General features: G+C 39.7%; 1 protein-coding gene across 2 annotated transcripts in view; it reads left to right on the forward strand.

Annotated features, from left to right (window-relative positions):
- Erp44 (endoplasmic reticulum protein 44) overlaps nucleotides 1-21,791 on the forward strand; it is a 91,489-nt gene extending 69,698 nt beyond the window's left edge. The window contains exons 8-12 of one of the 2 annotated variants that reach the window (XM_028770275.1): nucleotides 1,745-1,861; nucleotides 5,130-5,241; nucleotides 6,060-6,201; nucleotides 18,006-18,108; nucleotides 20,445-21,791. In XM_028770275.1, coding sequence (XP_028626108.1) covers nucleotides 1,745-1,861; nucleotides 5,130-5,241; nucleotides 6,060-6,201; nucleotides 18,006-18,108; nucleotides 20,445-20,543 — 573 coding nt within the window. In that variant the 3' untranslated portion in view covers nucleotides 20,544-21,791. Of the gene's footprint in view, nucleotides 1-1,744; nucleotides 1,862-5,129; nucleotides 5,242-6,059; nucleotides 6,202-18,005; nucleotides 18,109-20,441 lie in introns of both variants that reach the window. The other variant, XM_028770274.1, reaches the window with a different exon arrangement.
- The last annotated feature ends 1,905 nt before the right edge of the window (nucleotides 21,792-23,696 follow it).

Genomic DNA, 23,696 nt, shown 5'->3' on the forward strand with positions numbered 1-23,696 from the left:
TAGAAGGCTCTATGCTGAGAGTTGAGGTGCATGAGTCTGTTGGTGTAACACAATGCCGTTCAGAGTTGGGTTAATACTCTGTCCATTAAACAGAATCACCGTGCCAGGTTCTCTTCTTGACTAAATTATTTGTAAGTGTGTTTAAATATAGAAATAGTTGGGTATACTGAATAATGATAGGAACAACTAAGGCAAAATTTGCTCTATGATTTCTTAAATTGACATAAAGATAATCACCATGAATGTTTCACATCCCAAAAATATAAACATGAATTTTTTTCCAGGTCATAGTTAGGTAGTTAGGTTTGAGGGTTTTTTGTTGTTGTATTTCATACTTTTTTTTTTTTTTTTTTTTTTTTTTTTGTATTTTGAGACAAGGTCTCTATTATGTGGCTCTGGCTGTCCTGGAACTCACTATGTAGACTGGGCTAGCCTCAGACTCATAAATTTTCACCTGCTTTGGCTTCCCAAGTTCTGAGATTAAAGCCATGTATCATCATACCAGGCCAAGATTATATTTTTTTTATTTTAATGTGTCTATAATGTTTTGATACTAGATTTATTTTTTTATGTAGAGAAATAATTCACCATTACTTTTAAACCTCATTTTCTATTCCTAATTCTGATACTATTTTAATCTGTTTCTGTTACTGTATCATATCTGAGGTGAAGTGCTTAAGAAAAGAGTCTTCTTTTGCTCACAATTGTGAAGCTCAAAATCTACGACTGGCTTGCTCCTTCTGTCACTCAGAAGGCTCCCCAAATTGTATCACCACATAATGAAGGAGTAGGAAGGAGAAAGCCATGTGCAGAATGTATTGTGTAGTGAGATAGGAAACCAGAGACCAGTCGAGACCAGTCTTGTTCTTTCCTATAAAGCTTAAATGGAGTCTTGCAAACCTACATTAATCCCCTCTGGGGGAGGCACCTCAGTGACGTACGCACTCTTCCACCCTCACCACTTGGTTAAAAGTTCTGCCACTTCTTGAATCCACATGGGACCAAGCTTTCAGCTCATGAACTTTTAGAAGACACACAAGCTGTATTCAGACCTAGACAGATAGGCATTTGCCTGTGCATTCCTAGGTGTGTTTCTTTAGTAGTAGTTACACAGTGTCACCATCTCTAGCTTATCAGAACCCAAGAGTGTCTCTACTATGGTATGGACATTAAATGAGCGTGGCCTCTGGCCTTAGACTGTGCCTTTGCCTATGTTATGGGAGTGTTTCTTCATTTCTGAGTGCTTTAGATTTCTGTCATTAAGAAAAATAAGTGGTGAGTACTAGAACTTGCAGGGTTGGGAAGCTGGGAGAAGTAAATGAATCATCACCCAGTGCCTGGGACAGTGCTAGACACAATGTTTCCTGAACTCAACAGCAGTTTTTCAGTCATTTTATGTATTGGGTATACTCTGATTTAGAGTGAAAACAGCCATAGCTGATTCCTACTAGAGGTGTGCTTGCCTTAGACCCCCAGCATCTTTTCTTTTTCACAGTGAGTCTGACTGACCATCAAAACATTTTCAATGAAAGAAATAGCTTCGTTACTTCATTTGGGTAGTTCTCTTTTTAAAGTGGTCTGCATTTGATGAAATTGCTGGTAGATAATTGTCTTAAATCTGGGGAGGGTCTTTATATCACAAGTTAAATTCCAAGTTCCTAATTATCACAGTTTGTCCTTTTTCTAATGTGTTTTACCAGCAAAGATTTCAGTAGTCTAATTTTTACTTCTGTTTTTATAACAGCGTTCTGTGCCAGACATGGTGTACTTGGGATCTATGACAAATTTTGATGTAACTTACAACTGGATTCAAGATAAATGTGTCCCTCTTGTCCGAGAAATAACATTTGAAAATGGAGAGGTATGGGCTTCACCGTGGGTAATCTTAATTCGGTTATGTAAAAGAACACATCGCTCTGTTCCTCATGCTGTTGAGCAGTTACCAGTTGTAAGAGTCGTCCATTGGGCACACTTGTGCTCTAGCTGTGTCATAGTGCATCCACACTGGCTTCCTGCCTTCACTGTTCCACAATCCTTCTTACATTTCCAGTAATGGCAATGGTTGGTAATACTCTTGAAGAAGGACTTGAAAGTAATATTGATGTGCTTCCAATACCCACCCTTGGGTAAGGACCCCGTCTCAGTGGATGACCTTTTGATGGACAGATCTTAGTTACAGTGGGCAATCCTTTGCCATTAAAGGTTTTTCTGGTATTAGAAAGAAATAGAAAGAAAAGATTGGACAATTATTTTGAAGTCTTTTTAGTTTGTCCCTATCCTTAACTTTAAGGAAAAGGGCAGAGTAGACTGCTCGTTAGATGATTGATGTTGGATTGTGTTTGTATTTCTCCAGAACTTGTGTGTGTTTTGGCTCAATGGCTCGAGAAGATTTGAAAGATAATGCACAATACATGTGCTTCCGCAGTTCTTGTCAGAATAGTTTAAAAACAGAGTTTAAAAAAATTAGACCTGGAAAATTTTAATTCAACTTTTTCTTCCCCCCATGGAAGTTACCACATTTAATAATTCTGTATTTTTAAATTATTACTTCTTTTATTGATTCTCTATGTGTGGTGGGGAAAGGGTTTCCAAGTTGCTTCTCTTCTCCTGTGTTTGGAGGCGGGGTCTCTTGTTTCCGTTTATACTATATATTCTACACTGTTAGCCTATAAGCTCCTGCAGATTCTCATGGCCCCAGGAGAGTATAGGGATTATAGATGTGTCCCACGACATCTGACGTTTTATGTGAGTGCTGTGTTAGGGATACAGCCTACATCATTAGGGTCACACAGCAAGCACTTTTACCCACTGAGCCATCTCCACAGCTCCACAAGTAATACGTCTTAAGATTTAGTATATGTTGGAAATAACCACCATGAATTACTTAAACCATAGCAAAGAATTTGTTTCTCTTGAATCAGATTGTCTTAGAATTTTCCTAATACTTTATATGTTCTCGGTAAGGCATTTATTGGTATAGACATAGACATGGAAGCCTAGGAATCACGTGAATCACCAGTTTCCACGTCTGATTTTGGAAAATTCATTGCTGTGTATTTTAAGTAATATCATGTTTCCAAATTTGTCTGTTGCTTATTTCTTAATAGCTCTATGTTCATATATACTTCTGTTGAGTGTAATGAAGTAATGCGACATGTGCTTTTATTTTAGTTTCCTAGCTCTTGTATTCCCTCTGGGAAATGACCAGTCTTCTTCCGCAGTAGTATTTATTAAGCAACACTCTTCTTGTATTTTGTCATGTGTTTGCCAGATCTTTCTGTATGGGAAATTGGGGAACAGAACCAGGCATGAGTGAGAGTATCTGCCCTCAGGGCTTGGTGGTCAGTTTTTGACATGTCCAGAGAAAGGAATAATATGTGCCCAGTGCCACCTGAAGGACACTAAGGAAAACCCTAAGAATTCAAAGGAGAAACTTTTTTTTTTTTCTTTAGAAACTGGGTGGACTGGGGGTATTGGTTTCAAGAAGAGACATTGCAGTCCTGAAGCAAGGGCTGAAAGAAAAGTGTGTGCTAAGGAGGCGAGGAGGTAGGAGTGAGCATTGTCACTCACCCTGGATGTTTGTGATGCCCTTGGAAACCTACCTGTTAATTCTGGATTGAGCTAGGCTTGTACACAGAGCTAAGGGATCCCTATGAGCTGATAATAAAAACTATTGCACTAGGGGGAAATTACTAAGCCAGAGCAGAAAAGTCCAAAGACAGAAATACGGGGCGTGGGATCTGTAAATGAGAATTAGGAAAAACTGTAATCCCAAAAGATAAAAGATGAGGAAGAAGAAAATTTAAATTGAATTACCAAAAGATAAATGTAATGCCAGGAAATGGGAGTGGGGGAAAAAGAGAGTGGCAGCTAATAGGTGTAAGGTTTAATTTTGGAGTGATGAGTGTGTTCTGGGATGAGTGATGATTTTTGCACAATCTTGTGAATATAACAGCAAACTGTGCACTTTAAATGGTGGACTTTTGTGGCTAAAAGTTACCTCTCAATTAGAAGAAGGGATAATATGATAAACTTATTTATTTATCTATATATACAAGTGAAACAAATTTAAATACAAGATAGGAACCAAAAATAGTCTCATGTGATGGGTCTCAGGGATTTAAAAAAATATCATTATTAAAGATAAACGATATCTGTGCTTCAAGCTGAGGCAGTTCCTAAATTGGATTCTCAGAAGGATTGCTAGCAGAAATAACTACACGTGGAGGCCTTTCTGGACTTTCCCATACAAATAAGAACATGGCATTTGTTAAGATAGATTATTCAAATGTACTGTTTCTCCTGTTTCTTTTACTCTAAATTAACAGAAATACAAATTTTAATGGCACTTTGTTGTTTTCAAGGTGCTCTGTATATGTGCACTAGCTGGGGCAGCTAATTGTGGAGTTTTGTTTTTTAAAGTGTTTTTAAAGTGTTAAAAAACACTTTTCAGCTTTGGGTAGGTCTCACATAGTGAAGTGATTTTTAATATACACTTTAGAATAGGCATGAATTTATGAATGAAATTGACTTACTGCTTACACATTTGTGCTTTCAGTCTTCCTTGTGAAGACTGGCAGTAATCCTCAATGTTTGTCTCACTCCTGGATTAAGAACTGACTATAGTTCTTTCTTCTCTCAATGTTGTCTTCAAGAGACTGCCCCTGTACTCACGTATGCAGTACTGGCTAATACAGCGGTCTCAACCTTTCTAAAGCTTGTGACCCTTTAATACAGTTCCTCAAGTTATGGTGAACCCAACCATAAAATTATTTTGTTTGCTACTTCATGACTGTAATTTTGCTACTGTTATGAATCATATTGGAAATATCTGATATGCAGGGTGTCTGATAGATGACCCTGTGACCCACAGGTTGAGAACTCTGGGCTAACAGATTGCCCAAGGACCTTCCAAGTGAATCCATGTATATAACAAAGCAGGACATGTATGTTTCCTTAGTGACTGCCTAAAATGCAAAGGGTTGAATTCATTTTTTGTTAAGTCTTATTGTTTTTCACACAGAGCCTTTTTTTAATGATTGCTTGTAACTGTTAGTTATATGAATTGAGTCCACACTTGTTCCACTTGGAAAACAGCACTGATTTTCATTGAAAACCTGTTTCCACAGGAACTGACAGAAGAAGGACTGCCTTTTCTCATACTCTTCCACATGAAGGAGGATACAGAAAGTTTAGAAATATTCCAGAATGAAGTAGCCCGGCAGTTGATAAGTGAAAAAGGTAGACTGTTGAAGGTGTCTGGCTTCCTCTTTCTCAACTGTCTTTCTCCTCCTTTTCTGGTCCGTATTTGCCTTAAACACACACGTAGGATAACAGTTTCCCAGGATACTTTAACATGCATTTAGCTATGGAGGAAGGAAGCACTGAGGTTATGATGTGAAACAGGCTTTCTATGTGCTTGTGGGGTTCTGGGTGAACAGTGTTATTTGGGGAACCATTTTCTAGTACCCAGATGCTTCTCTGACACATTTCCTGAGACATTGCTAAGAAATGACACTTGCTGATCCACATTTATTTCTGTATGAAAGTCTGTCTGCATTTTTCTGTACCTTAGCAGAATGTGGGGTGTCAAACAGCTCCCTCTCTACACTGAGGATAAAAGATCAAACCATGTAAATTGATGGTGTGGTAAAGAGCTGCCTATTTTAGTCATTTAGTGAATATCTGGGTTTGAATTAGATTTAAAAGTAGCCATTTAGGCTACAAGGGGCATGAAGATGGTCCCAAGGGAGCAGTGTGTGTGTCAGAATTTGGGGAACCTATATAGTAGATGGCTGCCAATTGAAGAAATAAAAATTCACATCACAATAGCATTTAAATTTGAATTTTCCTATAATTTCCCTTATAATTTCTAAGTGAATTATACTCTGCTCTGAGACTAAAAATTTTTCTTTTAAATATACTGTTTAGGTTTTAATTTTTCTGATTCGTATCAATTTCAAGAATGTTGATGTTTATTATGCTATTTTTGTAAGTTCATAATTAGAAATACAGTTTAAAAATCTAATGTAGTTCTTAAAATTCTGTTTCTTTCAAAGGTACAATAAATTTCTTACATGCAGATTGTGACAAATTTAGACATCCTCTTCTCCATATCCAGAAAACTCCAGCAGACTGCCCCGTCATAGCCATTGACAGTTTTAGGCATATGTATGTTTTTGGAGACTTTAAGGATGTATTGTAAGTATCCCTTCTTTTTTTCTTTTTAAAATTACTGACATGTCCCATAAGTTGAATGTAAAACAATTGCTTGACTATTTTACATATCTGTGTACTGTGAAAATAATATTCCGGTTGGGTGTCAGAAGTCCGAGTGGCTCCTGCTACCTGTCTCTGGACCCTGTGGCAACACTCAGTAGAGAGTATCAGATGTTAGGTGACTGGGAACCACTCTAAAAGGAAGACTGTGTGCTGTGAGAAGTTAGCTTTGCGCTGTGGCTGGTCTGTGCCATCCCATATCAAGAAAGTATACTTCCTCGATCAGGCTGGAACACTGCTGCAAGTGTCTGTCTGCTCATGATTGCACGCTTAAGGATGCTGAGAGTATATGCAACTCAGAATGTTGCCATGACCAGTCAAAATTTCTAATGGCATGTAGCTATAACCTTTCCAAGAACAGGTGAGCTGGATTCTACTCTTAGGTCTTTATAGTATTAATAAACATGGAAGCCTGTGACAGCTGCAGAGACTGATATCTTACTACCTTTTGGGAATGTGAACTACAGTAATTAAAATTAAATTAAAAAGTATTAATATATAAAAAATTATAAGCATTACAAATTAAGTAATACACACTTAATTTTCTTGGACAATCCATTTTATATTTTAAAATCTCAAAATATCGTTCTGCAGAGAAGATAAGTTGAAGCATCACTGAAGAATACTTTATTCCATATACATCTGAATATTTCAGTAAACGTGATTTTTCAGAAGAATCTTGGTCCTGACACTCATGTAATATTGAGTTCTGCCTTGGGCTGGTCACTAAACTTCTGTTCTTTCTTCAAGTATAAAATAGGATTGATAGTAACACCTGCCTAGTGTAATAGTTTTGTGAAAATGAGTGAGAGGTGATGGCTGTGTTATAAGCCAGTAACAAATCCCAGTGGATGGTTGTATTTTATTTTATTTTATTTTATTTTATTTTATTTTATTTTATTTTATTTTATTTTATTTTATTTTATTTTATTTTATTTTATTTTTTTTCGAGACAGGGTTTCTCTGTGTAGCCCTGGCTGTCCTGGAACTCACTCGGTAGACCAGGCTGACCTCGAACTCAGAAATCTGCCTGCCTCTGCCTCCCAAGTGCTGGGATTAAAGGCGTGTGCCACCACTGCCCAGCAGTGGTTGTATTTTAAATAATAAAGTATGCCAAAAGTCATTTTAAGTTTCACCTTACCCTCAAAGAGTATAACAAATCAATTCATCATGTTTTTTCTAGGTCTTCTAAATGACAGTCATTATGCTAGATATCAAGTATATAAATTCTATGCGTGGGGCTGGCCCAGTGCTGGGCAGGGGATGGAATTTCCATCTGTTAGAGATGGATTGTGGTGCTGGCTGTTACCTGGCACCACTATGCTGGTTTAGAACCTGAGGAGCCATGCAGGTGATGGCCTAGATCTTAGGCTTACAAAATAGCCTGAACCCAAAGTTAGGAGGAAGAGATAATAAAACCCAGAGCCAAGGAACTGGAGAGATAACTCTGCAGTTCCCTCTGGAGGACCTGGGTTCGATTCTCAGCATCCGCATGGTGGCTCACAACCGTCTGTAACTCCAGTGGATCTCAGATTTTCTTCTGGCTTTCTGTGGCCCATGGACACATGTGCAGGAAAAACACTTAAAGACATAAAGTATTTTTAATTAAGAAAATGACTAGAGCAGAAACAAATGAAATAGACTCTAAAACAAAAGAAAGCCAAGGAAACACATTTTTAAAAGATAAATTTAGAAGTGTTTAGACTGCAAAAGAAAGACACAAGTATATAAAATGAGAAGTAATAAAGGAGTCATTATAAATTTTGTTACAGAAATAAAATGGATGAGTCTACTTTCAATAATGTGTCAACAAATTGAAAACCCTGAAAAAATAAACAAATTTATAAGATGACTCATAAATAAATATACTTTTTGTTCTTTTACTGATGGGCTGTGACCTGGAAGTATAAGCTAAAATAAACTTTTTCTCCCCCAAGTTGCTTATGGTCAGAATGTTTTATCAAAGCAACACAAAGCAAACTAGAACAATATCCAAAGGAAATTTAATCAGTATGTTAAAGTGATTTCTGAACTCTCATAATTCATTGCAGCATCATGTGCATCATCTGAAGAGTGGGTGCAGCAAATATGGTCTGTCCACTAGGAGTACTCGTCGCCTGTCAAAATAGGGATCCTGTTGTTTATGACAACATAGATAACTGGGGGAGGCCATATTTAGTGACATAGCACAGGCACAGATTAAACTGCATAATTTTACCTTATGAGAGTGAAATGATGCTGAACTCATGAGAGTAGAATGGTGGTTGCCCAGAGCAGGAGAAGAACTGAGAAAGGAACATGTTCAGAAGACTGGGGAAGAAAGTCCAGCTGCATTAGTTAGCTATCTCAGCTATGTGACAAAATATCTGCCAGAAACTAGAGAAAGGATTAACTCTAGTTAATAGTTTCAAAGAGTTCATAGGGCTCAGTCCATGGCCCTTCGTCTCATTGCAATAGGAGTAGAAAATGGGAAGTTCTGACCTCCTATCAGACAGGTCACAAGAAGCAGAGAAAGGAGCAGACTGGGTTCTGGTATAACAACCTTCAAGGGAGCAATCTTAGCATCTACTTCTCTACTCAGGCCCTGTGTCTCAAAATGTTGACACTTTGCAGAATAATCCCATCCTCTGGGCCTACGCATTCCAAACCTGAGCCTATTGGGAATGTTTCATTCTCAGACCTAACAAAGGATCAGCAGAAAACAAGGAGGAGCACGTGATTACTAATCAAGTAGGAAGTAGTGCAAGAATAACAGAGTACTTAACTACAACATAGAGATGAGGAAGACAGAAAGGACTGCCCAGCTGCAAGGTGAAGGAGAAGATGCCGTCAGTCTATGTTGCACTGAGTTGCAAGTCAAAAAAATAGAAGCACTTGTAAGAAACATTGCTATAAAAGGAATAACCGAGAGGGATGGGGGTAGCTACAGAGAGACGTTAAGCAACATTCGTTCTCTTGGGTGAAAAACCTAAACTTGATTAAGTGCTTGTGAGGCAGAGTCAAGTGGAGGAAAGAGTCATTGAGACAGGGAGGTGCTGCTCCAGGAAGCACAGTAGAGATCATAAAGGGGTAAGAAGGAAGACAAGGGCTCTGAAAGGAAGGGGCAGAGTTTCTTTGTGGGTTGTTTGAGGGTCGTAACAGACTGCAGTAAAGGTTGTTGAACTTCTTTTTGTAACCTAATGATTTTATTATTTGGAAATTTCCCATAATGTTCCCCGATGCCATTTGCTTCACAGCCCTGCCTCCTACCTTCCACCCTGTGACCTCCACCTAATGACCTCCACCCTGTGACCTCCCCCTAATGACCTCCTGCCCTGTGACCTCCCCCAAAACAGAAGAAGAAAAGAAAAAATAGCAAGTCTTAATTTGTGAGGCTCATATAATCACTGGAGCATATGCCTCAAGGGCCTCCCAGTGGCCAACTGCTTAAAGATAACCGATTCCTTCTACCTTACCCCTAACAACAAAAGCCATCAACAGTGAGAAGCTGTACTTCAGTATTCTTATCACAATTTTAAGAGTTTTCATCAATGGCTTCTGATCTAGACTGATTTTTTTTTTAAGCAGGGGTAGGGAGGTGGGAGAGGTGTCATTCTCAACTGTGGATCTGCAGTCGTCCACGCCACTACAAAAGAAGCTTCCTTGCCCTTAGTAGTCAGCAGCAGCACAGACTGATCATGGACTTCCACATAGTTTCTGGCTACAGCAAGGACCATGTCATTTCCATCTATAGTTTTAGCATTCTCCCCTGCCTACCCAGATCTGTCCTGCCATCTTTTCTTCTGGGGACACTGTGGGCTCTGCAGACTCCTCTGCTACCACCTCGTCTCCCTTTGGAGTCTCCATGGGTCTCTCTCGTAGGTTCCACAGAGCTGCTCTGTCGTGGTGGGTGCTGGCTTCAGTCACAGCCATGCTTCTTCAGGTTTTCATCCTCTATGGAGATGACTTGTTCCTGGATCTGATTCTTCAGCACTAGCTCCTTCACCTGCTCTAGCAGCTCATAGATGGAATAGATGTTGGAGTGGACCAACCTAAAGCGCTGCATCTGGGCCCAGATGGCCACCGAGTTGTTGGTCAGCTGTTTGTGGTTGTGGGTCTTCAGACTGAAGTTCCTATTAACTGGCAAGTAGGATCACCTGCTGAGAGTGATTCTTCATTCTTAGGCAGTTAAAAGAGCAAGGCTGTATTGCATTTGAAAGCAGAGCAGCTTACCTTGCAATCTTTTTTTAACATCCAGACATGTTAGGACAAAACTCATATCACACAGAGGCCCCTCAGTTCTGTGGACATTTACTATTGGGTGAGATCTGGCCACCCTACCTAGTTGGGTGTCCTTGTCTTTCCCTTCCCCAAAGACTGCATGATCAAGCTGAAAGGAGATTTTGAAGAGAGAGAGGTTTGGCTTGCTGGGAGCTGACAGGCAATGTCTTAGTCAGTGTTCTAGTGCTGTGAAGAGACAACATGACCGTGGCAACTCTTACAAAAGAAAGCATTAAATCGTGGCTTGGTTATAGTTTCAGAGGTTTAATCCATTGCCTTCATGGGGTATGGAGGAGAAGGAAGCATGTAGTGGGGCATGGTACTGGAGACGTAGCTGAGAGTTCCACATCTGGATCAGCAGGCAGCAGAAAGAGAGAGCCACTAGGCCTGGCTTAAGGTTCTAACACCTCAAAGCCCACCTCTAGTGACATATTTACTCCAAGAAAACCACACCTCCTAATCCTAAGTACTAATCCATCAGCTATTCTCTGATGACTACACATTTAAATATATGAGCCTGTGGGAACCATTCTTGTTCAAACCACCACAGACAGTAACTATATTTAGTATTTAGCATTGAAATGCTTTCTGGCCAGTGTATCATTTTATGAAGTTCATCAGCACACCATTCAGCTTCTAGGTGTGGATAGATCTGAGGGTGGGGGTGGGTGTTTATGTATGTACACTTTGGACTTCTGTTTTCAATGAGAGACTCACGGCCCTAACTATAAAGTCTCAAATTATTATTCTTAGAAATCAAGAGAGGGCTGGGGAGATGGCTCAGCAGTTAAATACACTGACTGTTCTTCTAGCGGTCCTGAATTCAGTTCCCAGCAACCACATGGTGGCTCACAACCATCTGAAGTGGGATCCGATGCCCTCTTCTGGTATGTCTCAAAAAAGCAACTGTGTACTTACATTCATAAAATAAATCTTAAAAAAAAAAAAAAAGAAATCAAGAAGATGCTGACCTTGTTTCAGCCTACAAGTCAACAACCCAGTCATGCTCAGCCTTTTTATTTATTTTTATTTTTTATTACACTTCTGGGAATATTGTGTTACATGTTCTGGGAATCCTCTGAAGGACTTCTTTTGTTTTTATTTGTGTGTGTCTGTGTATGCCAAGAATGTGAGGGTGAGTTACAGGTAGTCATAAGCTACTGGATATGGGTACTGGAAAGCAAACTCGTCTACTCTGAAAGAGCATCAAGGACTCTTAACTGTTGAGGATCCCTTTAGCAGTCTTTCTCACACCACCCAGTCCTTTTATTCCTCAGTCGTAGCCTTCAGGACCAGTAGATGGACTGTTGGCTAAGTAGAGCTAATCTGTCAGCTGGTGGCATGCTTTGCTTTGGGGAAAGAAGAAAGGAAAGTGAATCTGAGCCAATGGGACTCTTCAAAGAAATCTGGGAACAGAAAATAATCTCTATAATGCAAGTGGCATGCTCCTTTAACTCCAGCACTCAAGAGGTAGAGGCAGGCGGGTCTGCCTAATCTACAGAGCTAGTTCCGGGATAGCCACAGCTCCATGTTGCTGTATTTGAAGCTCTTTGAAGTAATTCACTTCTTTATTCTTTTTCCTTAGCTGTCCAATTGCCCCTTGTAAGTACTGTTCCTGCTAACGGCTTTTAAATTGAGAGGTGGTATGTGCTATGAGAGCTAAGATCTGAGCCTGTGTGAATAGATGCTAGTGTTAAAAACCAATAAAGCATGCAGCAAGATGAATCTGACACATTTAATGGCTTATCTAATTGTTACTATGCTGCCTGATAATTAAAGCTGAAATGGTAAGCAGTTTTCTATAAATTACTATCATTACTATTACTTTTTACATAATAACTCAACATTTCTGGAGTCATCTGACAGATGACTCAGTGGCTCTCATTTCAGGGAGGAGAGATGCAGTCAGATTAGCACATTAAGCAATATAAAGCAAGGCCACAGAAGAGGCTGTCCACTAATACAGAGTTGTCTAGAGGTGTTCTTTTAACAAATGGGCCATCTCATAATCTTGGAGGGTATAAGTTAGATCAACATGGAAGTTCAAAGAATTCAGAAAGATACCTAGAAGAAAATATTCCCAGGATACCGCTAAAATCCATTCTGAGAATGTGTGTAATCTTGTTATCTATGGGCCTACCCATAGAAAGTTTTTTTTTTAAATTTAATTTATGTTTTTACTCATTCACTTTACATCCCACTCACTGTTCCCCTCCCGCTCACACCCCCCTCCCCCAACTACAATTCTTCCACCATCCTCTCTCCCCTTCTCCTCTGGGCGGGTGCTCCCACCACAAGTATTCCCCCACTCTGGCACTCCAATTCTTAGTGAGGCTAGTCACTTCCTCTTCCACTGAGGCCAGACAAGGCAGCCCAGCTAGAAGAACATATCCCACATACAGGCAACAGCTTTTGGGATAGCTCTTGCAGTTGTTTGGGACCCATGAAGACCAAGCTGCACGTCTGTTACATATGTGTAGGGAGGCCAAGGTCCAGCCTGTATATGTTCTTTGGCTGGTGGTTCAGTCTCTGAGAGCCCCAAGGGTCCTGGCTAGTTGATTCTGTTGATCTTTCTATGGAGTTCCTATCCCCATCGGGGCCTGAAATTCTTCCTGCCATTCTTCCTTAAGAGTCCACAAGCTCCATGCAATGTTTGGCTGTGGGTGTCTGCATCTGTCTGAGTCAGCTACTGGGTGGAGCCTCAGAGGACAGCATGCTCCTGTCTGCAAGCATAACTGAGTATTATTAATAGTGCCAGGGACTACTACTTGCCCATGGGATGAGTCTCAGGTTGGGCCAGTTATTGGTTGGTCATTCCGTCAGTCTCTTCTCCCTCCCTCATGCCTGCCTGCCTTGTAGATAGGATAAATTTGGGGTTGAATGTTTTGTGAGTTAGTTGGCATCTTTATTGCTCCACTGGGGTTCCTACCTGGCTACAGTAGGTGGTGGCCTCTTCAGATTCCATATCCCCAATATAGTGAGTCACAGCTAAGGTCACCCACATGATTCTTGGGCTCCTTGCTTATCCCAGGTCTCTGACTCCTCCTCACACCTCCTCACCCCCATCAATTGCAGATTTCCATTCATTTTCATAGCCATCATGTTTCCACTGTATGGCTTTGGCCTCCTTATCAAAACTCAAGCATCCATAGGTGTGTGGAATTATTTCTGGGTCTTCAGTTTGATTCCATTGATCAACGTCTCTGTTTCTGTACCAATACCATGCACTTTTTATCACTACTACTCTATAGTACAGCTTGAGGTCAGGGACAGTGCTTCCTCCCAAACTTCTTTTACTGTCTGGGCTTGTTCTGGCTATCCTGAGTTGTTTGTTTTTCCGTATGAAGTTGAGACTTACTCTTTCAAGGTCTATTAAAAAAATGTGTTGGAATTTTGATGGGGATTGCATTGAATCTGTAGATTGCTTTTTGTAAGGTGGCCATTTTCATTATCTTAATCCCACCTATCCATGGGCATGAGAGATCTTTCCATCTTCTGATATCTTCTTCAATTTCTTTCTTCAGGGACTTGAAGTTCTTGTTGTACAGATCTCGCTTGGTTAAAGTTAAAACAAGATATTTTATATTATTGGTGGCTATTGTAAAGGGGTTGTTTCCCTAATTTCTTTTTGGCCTGTATATCATTTGTATAAAGCAGGGCTTCTGATTTCTTTGAGTTAATTTTGTATCCAGCCACTTTGCTGAAGGTGTTTATCAGCCATAGTTTACCAGTTCTCTGGTAGAATTTTTGGAGTTGCTTATGTATACTGTCATATCACCTGCAAATAGCAATACTTTGACTTTTTCCTTTCTAATTTGGATCCCCTTGACCTTTAGTTGTCTTACTGCTCTGGCTAGAACTTCAGGTACTATGCTGAATAGATAGAGAGTGGGCAGCCTTGTCTTATTCCTGATTTTAGTAGAATTGCTTCAAGTTTCTCTCCATTTGGTTTGGTGTTTGCTATTAGCTTGCTGTATATTGCTTTGATTATGTTTAATTATGTGCCCTGTATCCCTGATTTCCCTTTAACATGAAGGGATGTTGGATTTTATCAAAGGCTTTTTCAGCATCTAATGAGATAGTCATGTGATTTTTTTTTTCTCCACAGAAAATGTTTAAGTGAGAAAGAACATGGTTATTGGTAGAGCTTGTCCTGCTCCTTTACCTTTGTCTTGCCTTCTGTTTTTCCTTGTGAGACTCATAGTTGAGCCTAGGGTTCCTGCATGCTAGGCTAATGCTGCACCACTAAGCCGCACCTTTACCCCTTTTAAACTTTGAGGGATGGTCCTCTTGTTCAGTGCTGGATGGAGTTTGTGGTTCTATCTCAGCCTCCTAGCTGAGGGTACAGGCTTGTTTCACCATGCCTAGCCTGATAGAATTTTGTAAAAAGCACATAATGTTTATCTGGTAATGTTTTTATTATTATTCCTTGTTAGCAAGTTGCCTGGGCCAACTGAGCATCGTCATCCCAAGAAAGAATTCTTTCTTATGAAAATTTACCTTAGAATTCATCATAGATCTAAGTGGAAAACAATAAGCAAGAAAATCCTTACCAGCCAGTTGAAGACAGTTCTAAGAGCATCAGAAACACTTAGAAAAAAAATGATGAATTGGTTTTCATCAAGTTATAAACCTTTGTTCTATGAATGATAAAACATAAACAAGATGCAGAGGTGACAACTGAGCATGTGAGCCAGGTTCCCAGGGTCATTACATAGTCAAGAAATGCAAGATAGAGTCACAGCAAGAGGTTGGTCTATGTCCTTCAGCTGCCGTAGGTGAAATGGCAACAGTGCCCTGTGGTCACAAGCCTGCAGACCAGCCGTAGTCTTGATAGCACTCCAATACAGTCGGATGTAGTACTGACCAAGCTCTAGAGACTAAACTTCACATAGAAACCTATGCACGTGTATTTGTCATAGCATTGTTCCTGACCACCAAGATCCTGATAGAATCCAAATGTCCTTAACGAGACAAATGAATAGTTTTCTGTGGTATGAGTGTGTGTGTGTGTGTGTGTGTGTGTGGCATAGGATCAACAAACACATGAGTGGTTGCCAAGGATTAGGGGGAAGGGAAGGTCCAACTGCAGAGAGGTGCAGGAGATCCCACCTGGTTTGCAGAGGTGGTAAGAAAACAGATCTTTAGTAAGTTTAAGACCAGCCCTGCTACGTGCTGAGATTCTCAAAACAAACAAAAAGTTACAGAACTTGAGCTTTAAAAGAAAAATATCTATTGTGTTTCAGTTTTTTAAAATAATAAACTTAGCTTGTGCATTTGTCAGAGGGTGGTCACAATTTATTGTTTGTGTGTGTGTTTCATTATCTAAAAGTAAAGCATTGTAAACAAACAAGTTTGGAGGGTAGAAGAGACACACTTAGTGTTCCAGTTAGGAAAATTACAGCCTGAAATGAAAATAGATCAACTTACTGAGCAGTCTTCTTGCAGATTGCCACTGTCTACTCTGACAATTTAGAGCTCAAAATTCTTTTTTTCCTCTTGTCTCATGACAAGGGGAAAATTCAGGTCAGGAAAGAGCCTGTCTTAAGTAGTCTCAATTTGTCATGTTTAGGATTTACTCATTCATTATCTATTCCTTGACTAGCAGTTCTCAGAGTCTTGGCAGCTTGTAAGACAAACCAGCACCATTATCTCAGGCAGTTTGAACATTCGGAGTCTGTGGCTTGAATTTTCTACTTCAGCACTTTGCTTTGGAGTGACAGAGGATGATGTCAGAAGAAATGTAAATTGATCTCTCAGTGTTTATCTGTGGTGTATGTGCAATTACTTCTGCACCAGAGAACCTCGGCAAGGCTTTCTGTCAATACTGCTACCTGACAGTCATTTGTATTTGTAAACTGTGCATTTGGCACCTGCTGGTCTCTATTGTGCTGAAGCTCGTGGGGAGCCAACATGCTGTACAATAAAGTTATTGGTAGGTACAGCTCAGTGGGAGTTATTGAAGGGGGTTGGGGAGAACAGCATTTCCAAGACCTCAGGAAAGAATTTAAAAAGAAAAAAATAGAAACTGGTAATATTTACAGACTAGCTGTTCTTGCCTATGAAAACAAAATAAAAACAAAAATATGTAAAAAGTCAGGCTGTTGTACCCAAGGAACTAAAATTTGTATGGAAGTTCATTTTAGAATCTTTCTTGTTTGTTTGTTTGTTTGTTTGTTTGTTTGTTTTTAAAAGTATGTGTGCTCTATCTGCATATATGCCTCCATGCCAGAAGAGGGCATCAGATCCTAGTATGAACCTCCAAGTGGTTTGCTGGGAATTGAACTCAGTATCTCTGAAAGCTACAGACAGTGCTCTTAACCGATGAGCCATCTCTCCACCCGGAAGTGCATTTTAATTTTTGTAATACATATAAAAAAAGAATAGCTTTCTATTTGAAGTATATAATAAATGTTCTGAAGCACCAAAATCTCTGTAGGCAAATGAAAACATTCAATTTCTCAAGAAATATAAGCTGAAATTCAGCTATTAGTCATCAAAATAGCAAATCAACTTCAGTTTTATTCTTAAATCATGTTGACAATGACTTTAGAATGCAAATAAATGAGTAGCAAAAATTGATTGGCCTTGTAGGTATTATTTGTTCCTATTTTATTGGCTACAACTCAATGACATGATTCCAGAGAAATGTACTTTGTGTCTTGCTCAGCATAGTCTGGACCACCTCGGGAGATGACTCTACGGCAGGTTAGAGCTTTTGAGAATCCACAGGCTCTTTCAGAATTCAAATGCCATGAGACACTGAGTGTGCTTTCTAGTGTTCTAGCTCTAAAACTGAATACTCTTAAGTGATTTCCTCTAATATTTTCCCCGTTGAACTTTAGTGTTTTTAGTGTGATTTTTCTAGGATGTAAGGTTTTTGTTTTATGTATATATGTGTGTGCCAGTAAAAATGTATGAATTATTACACACACACACACACACACACACACACACACACACACACACACATCCCATGTAAGTATCTACCAATAAAGATAGTAAAACACATTGGAGATACAGCATCTTGAAAGCATTACCTCTGTTAATGGTAAGTATAGAAAAATTTCAGTGAAGCAAATGCAATAATTAGAACATTAGTGCTGAAGAAGTAGTTCAGCAGTTAAGAGCCCTTGCTGCTCTTTCAGAGGACCCAGGTTTGGTTTCCAGCACCTACCTGATGGCTCATCCTACCATCTATAACTCTTAGTTGCAGGAGATACAATGCTTTTTCTGGCCTCTGCAGATATTAGCCACTAGTATCAGTATGTATATGTAGGTACTCAACATAAAATAAAAACTAAAAAAATTAGAGCACAAAATGTATATCTAGTTGCCTGTAATAGCTTTGGTAGGATTGGTAGGATTATAGTGAAATATTTCTTTACAGCACTATGAAGTTAGTAAAGTAGAGGTCAGCCTGTTTTGGCAGTTGAATCTAAATAATTATTTGCCTTTGGTTTTAGAATTCCTGGAAAACTCAAGCAGTTTGTATTTGACCTACATTCTGGAAAACTACACAGAGAATTCCATCACGGACCTGACCCAACTGATACAGCCCCAGGAGAGGTAGGACTCATGTGTTTCCTAGTGGGGACTCTTCTATTGAGATAGATAGTGTCAGAGGGGACCTGAGCTAGAGTTTCAATTCCTGATACCTCTCTGTAGAAATTCTGAATTGACTACGACATATTTAGGTTATGTTCCTTTAAAGTTACTTCTTAAAATGTCAGGCCTCCAGAAAGGTTATAAAGTGCTGTGTCTGGTTCCTAATCATCTAAACTGGGGTGTCTGGGTATGATTCTGTGGAACGTAGCTATACAGGCACTATACAAGCCAATAGTGTTGGCTTCAGATAGAAGTAAGAAAGTAGGACTTGGGAAGAGTAATTGAGAAAGCAAATCAGTTGATTCCAGTTCAAGCTTGCTTTTGTGGCTGAATCGTACCCTCACTATACAAAAGCAGTGCTTTGTTATCTTACTCATCCATACTAAGAACCTTTACGGATGCAGTATTGAGAATGTTCAAACCTAGCCGGGTGGTGGTGGCGCACGCTTTTAATCCCAGCACTTGGGATGCAGAGGCAGGCGGATTTCTGAGTTGGAGAGTTCGAGGCTAGCCTGGTCTACAGAGTGAGTTCCAAGACAGCCAGGGCTACTCAGAGAAACCCTGTCTTGAAAGAAAAAAAAAAAGAAAGAGAGAGAATGTTCATACCATAGGATTCAGTATAGCTTTCCCATTTGATATTTGAATGTTTGACAACTGTTTATCAATATTTTATATTCGCTTTTAGTCACATATATATTCTCAATTAACATGTTATATAGATTGATGAGTAGATAGGTCTCAGAATGAACAGATAGATGGGCTTTAAAGTCTGAGAGTTTAGTAATTTCTATGTCTCTGCTCTATGAGTCATAAATTTGCATTTTGATGTATTATTATTTATAAAGTCTATGACCATGAAACTATAAGAAGGAGATGGTATACATTAAACCCCTTCTTGTTTTATATGATAGGACTTCAGGCTGTTACTTTGTCCAAAGAATGTCGTTTTTTGAAAGAAAAAGAGAAAGTGAATTTTTCCTTACCTTATTTAGGAGTCAGATTAGGTTCAAAGTCAAGAGTTCTCTTGAGACTCTGATAATATACTTTATTTGAGAAATGATCATTAAAGCTTACTGTTAAAGTGGGGAGCTTGGCTAACGACAGTATTCCATAGGTAGTTATGTTCTTCAGCACACAGAGCTGTTCAGGACTCTGAGCAGTGGTTCCAACCTGCCTAGTACTTCAGCCCCTTAACACAGTTCCTCATGCTGTGGTGACCCCCAACTATAAAATGATTTTTGTTGCTACTTTATAGCTGTAATTGTTCTACTGTTACTAATTTTAATGTAAATACCTAATATGCAGATGATCTTAGGTGACTCCTGGGAAAGGGTCATTCAACCCTCAGGGTGATCGAGACCCACAGGCCAAGAACCACTGCTTTATACAATCAGGAAAAAAAAATCTAGTTTCCTTATTGCAGTGTCCTGATTTATTTTCCTTTCTCCCTTAGACAGTAGACTCCATACATTTATTTATCCATATTTTTGTACTATACCAGCTGGGTACAAGGTACATATTTATAGTAATATAATTTCAGCTTGATCATGTTTCTGAGCAGAAAGTAACTTTCTGAGGAAATGAAGCCTGACAAAGTCAAATAGGTAAAAACACCTGTAAGCTTCTCTTCTCATGGGCACTAATCTATGTTAGAATGTGTGCACATGTCCTGTCCACTGTAGGGACTGTTATGTAGCAAAGGTGAGCTTGCTCTTGAGACACTTGCAGAAAATAAAGTACAGGCCATGCTGCCTTTCCTTCAGAACTCACGGACATCTGCATAGTTTCACTGCGTGATTGTCTCATGTTGGCATAGAAGTATTACCGAAGTTCATGATGGTGTTGTTTCCCTCATCTCAGCCAGGTTCGACTGATTCCTGGCACCGAGATCGTAGATGAAAGCAGCCTCTTTAACAGAGTAGGGACATTCATATCAACGCCGTCCCTCTCAGCAGTCATTTGTAAAAGTGAAGGGTTAAGACCAAACTAGGTTGTGCTGTCTCTATGGAGTTCTCTAGGAGACAGTGAGTGTTTAGTGTTGTTTTCTTCCACATTGCCTCAGGAACTGTGACAGGCCCAGTCAGTGGTGCTGTGGCAGCCGTGCCCTGGACAATAAGTCCAGGGATATTTGAAGTGAAGAAACAAGATAAACTTACTTTTCACCTTGACATATATTTTTCCCCTTTTATTTATTAACAGATAAGTAATTTTAAGGCCACTACCAGTTATGTAATAGTAAAATATGAAAACTCCATAAAACATTTTGGTATCAAGATTCTTTTCTTCTTTTGTAGCAGGACCAGGATTTAGCGAGCAGTCCTCCAGAGAGCTCCTTCCAGAAGCTGGCGCCCAGCGAGTATAGGTATACTCTCCTGAGGGATCGAGATGAGCTGTAACCTCAAGAGCATGCGAGCCTTGCAGCAGCAGAGGCTCACATGCTGGAATAGGAACCCTATATTTTCATAATTCTATGTGTATTTTTATTTTGAATAAACTGAAAGAAGTTTTGGGTTTTTAATTTTTTTTCCTCCCCCTGACTCAAATGCACTGTCATTTAATGCAGCCTCTTTTTAAAAGATCTACTAGGGTTTTAAAGAATAAAATCAAACCAGAGGCCTGTCTCCACTTTAAATCTGTCCTGTACAGTCTTATAATGCAAGCAGAAGGTGACATTGCCAGAAGCACAGCATTGACTCACACCACCACTGCACAGGCAAGGGAATCGGCCTGGTTCCCGTGTGGGATCTGCTTTTTCTTTCTTCTTTTCTTTGCATATGATCAAATTCTACTGGTATTTTTATTATCACATTTCTAAAAGCTAAGGGGATATATATTCTAGAGGCTTGGGAGGGAAATAAAACTTTTCATACTGTGTACTGTGTTGTACTGATTGGTCAGGCATTGCTTAGGAGAGTTCCATCGTGGTTCTTCTTGGATTCCTAATATGTAACTTAAACACACTATGAAGGGGAGAGCCATAAGCTAGAGCATTTGGAAAAGAAATGGAAGGATTATCAAATTTCTATATGTTTATCTGAGACAGCAGCATATGGATAGCTTTTAAAACTTTGAATGAATTAACCCTGAAATCAGGAAAGCGGGGACTCTGGTGGAGCAGGTTACTAGCGTTAAACTAGAAACTTTAAGGCTCTCTCTGTCTAGAAATTTTAATTTTCAAAGAAAAACTGTATTTCAATTATTGTAAGCCTCCTCCTGTCTTTTGTAGTTTTGTTATAGTTCTGTAGATCAAACGCAAAGATGTTAAGGAAAGCATTTTACATTCTTCTGTCAACTGTTGAGGATTGTGGGAGGCTTTCCCCTCGCTCCCCTGGTTTCCCGAGCCTGCAGTGGGCAGTCAGAAGGCCCCCAGGCCTTACTGCTGCCATGGATATGAGCAGAGGGAGAAGACTCTCCACTTCCTATCAGGAATCCCGGTGCCAGAGGGCAGACAGGCTCTAACTTGGCTTTCCTCAGGGCCTGGGTGTGGTGCTATAGGCCAAGGGTCATTTATCCTTGGGATAAGTCAGTCCCAGTTTGGGGAGATATTTTTAAGCTTAAAAGGTTGACATGTGCCATTATATGTAGTGTGTAATATATGTAACACCTTTCAATCCTTTTAAAATAAAATGAATATTTATAATGGATATTTAATAACTGTTATTTTTAAAAATCAGCTTCTAGTTCTTAATTATGCATGACTTTGTCCGTAGTTTCTGTAGTTTTATTCAGAATAATAAATATTAATGAGGTGATAAGGGGCATGTTTAGAATGTGTCACCAGATTGTGAGTGGAGAACTAGGACAGAGCTTTCTGAAGCTGGCCTTCATCTGCCATCCGATTGCTTTTACTCAGAGTCTTGAATATGATCACAGTTTTTGTTTTCATGACCAAATCTGAGAGGCTCAAGATAAAAACTCAGTTACATAGCACGCTCACATACGAGATCAAAAACCGTTCAGAAAAAAAAAATCACCTGTAATAAATTTGTGATCCTGTAATTAGGTTTGAAAAATAATAAAAGGTATCACTCAAATATTAGGCTACAGACAGCTAACTAAAAACAGTTATTAGAAAAAAGACCAAAGGGGCACATCTTCAGTGTGGTCTAAAATGACAGCCAGGCTGTTTAAAATGAAAGACGTAGTGTGTGAGGTAGCTTTCGTGCAGATTGGAACTTAGCCCCCTACTCCTGCTAATGTCTTCTCTGGATGCTGAAGCCATTAAGGACAGTGGTGCTGAGCCTTGTGTCTATTTGTAGTGGCCACCAGCTTGGACACTGACGTGGTCATCTTCACTTGTTATTGAAAGAATTAGAAACAAAGTGGCCTTGAGGAGTTTTTATGCCACTGAAAGTGCTTAGACCTCTACAGGACTTGATGGCAGTTTATAAAAAGTTCTTCACAAGCTCAAGGGCACTCCAAGAAAAGAGAATAGTAAAATGTTTTAAATCATGAGTATCAAGACTGTTTTTAGCCAGGCATGGTGGTACATACTTAAAAGCCCTCAGAAGACAGAGGCAGAGGGATCTCTTGAGTTCCAGGACAGCCAGGGCTATATAGTAAGACCCTTTCTCAAACAAAAACGTTTTCTTAGAGAAAATCTGGGTCCAAGAGCAGTCTATATTTGAAGGGTTGACATTGTCTGTATACCAGGGGCTGAATTAGAATTTGAGCATGTCATTGGGGAGCAGCTATCAGTTGACAGCTACTCAAAGTAAGGTTCTTGGTGCTATAACTTTTTACCTAGAGTTGCTTATAAGTCGTTAGGTCAGTGACCTCGTAGAACATCGCTGTAACAAGCTATTGCACATTAAACAGGAAATAGAGGCAATGTGCTTGGCATAGAAACACGGAGTTCCAAAAATCCTATTGAGAAAATTCTGCTGCAGTTTTAAAAGATGAACACCTGAAAGGAGATAGGATTTGGCGTGGATATAGTAATCTGAATGTAGGTAGTAAACTCCATGATGAACTGGGAAAAAGTACTTGTAGAAAGACCAACTCACTGGAGGCTCAGGATACCAAGGAAGGGATTTACACTGTTTTGTAGGTCCTCAGCATCTGTATTTGAGAGTAGTACTTAGAAGTAGGTCTCAGACTTAAGAGTTCAGCTGAACCATGTCAGCGCTACAGAAGTTAACTCACTCAGTCTGTGCTGAGCCTCAGGCTTCTCTGCTGTAGCTAGAGAGGCTGCCCAATTGCTCTGAAGAATGCTTGAATAACTCGAGAACCAGAAGCTAGAGAGACTTCCTGCTTCTCTGCCAGAATGATGAAGCAGGACATCCACTGTCCTGTGGCATCCAGGACAGTGTGTGATAACCCTCAGGCATGACAGGTTATCTAAAACATTTACGTGAGTATATAAGGTAGAGAATGAACATCTAAAGTGTCTCACAGAGAGCTTACTGATGAAGTCAGTTTGTCAGGGATCTTGTGCTACCAGGAAGCATGCAATACAAAACAGTGTCTGGGGGGCTGGAGAGATGGCTCAGTAGTTAAGAGCATTGGCTGCTCTTCCAGAGGACAAGGTTCAAATCCCAGCACCCCAG

Source organism: Grammomys surdaster, unplaced genomic scaffold (genome assembly GCF_004785775.1).
Source record: "Grammomys surdaster isolate TR1022 unplaced genomic scaffold, NIH_TR_1.0 199, whole genome shotgun sequence".
Taxonomy (NCBI): Eukaryota; Metazoa; Chordata; class Mammalia; order Rodentia; family Muridae; genus Grammomys; species Grammomys surdaster.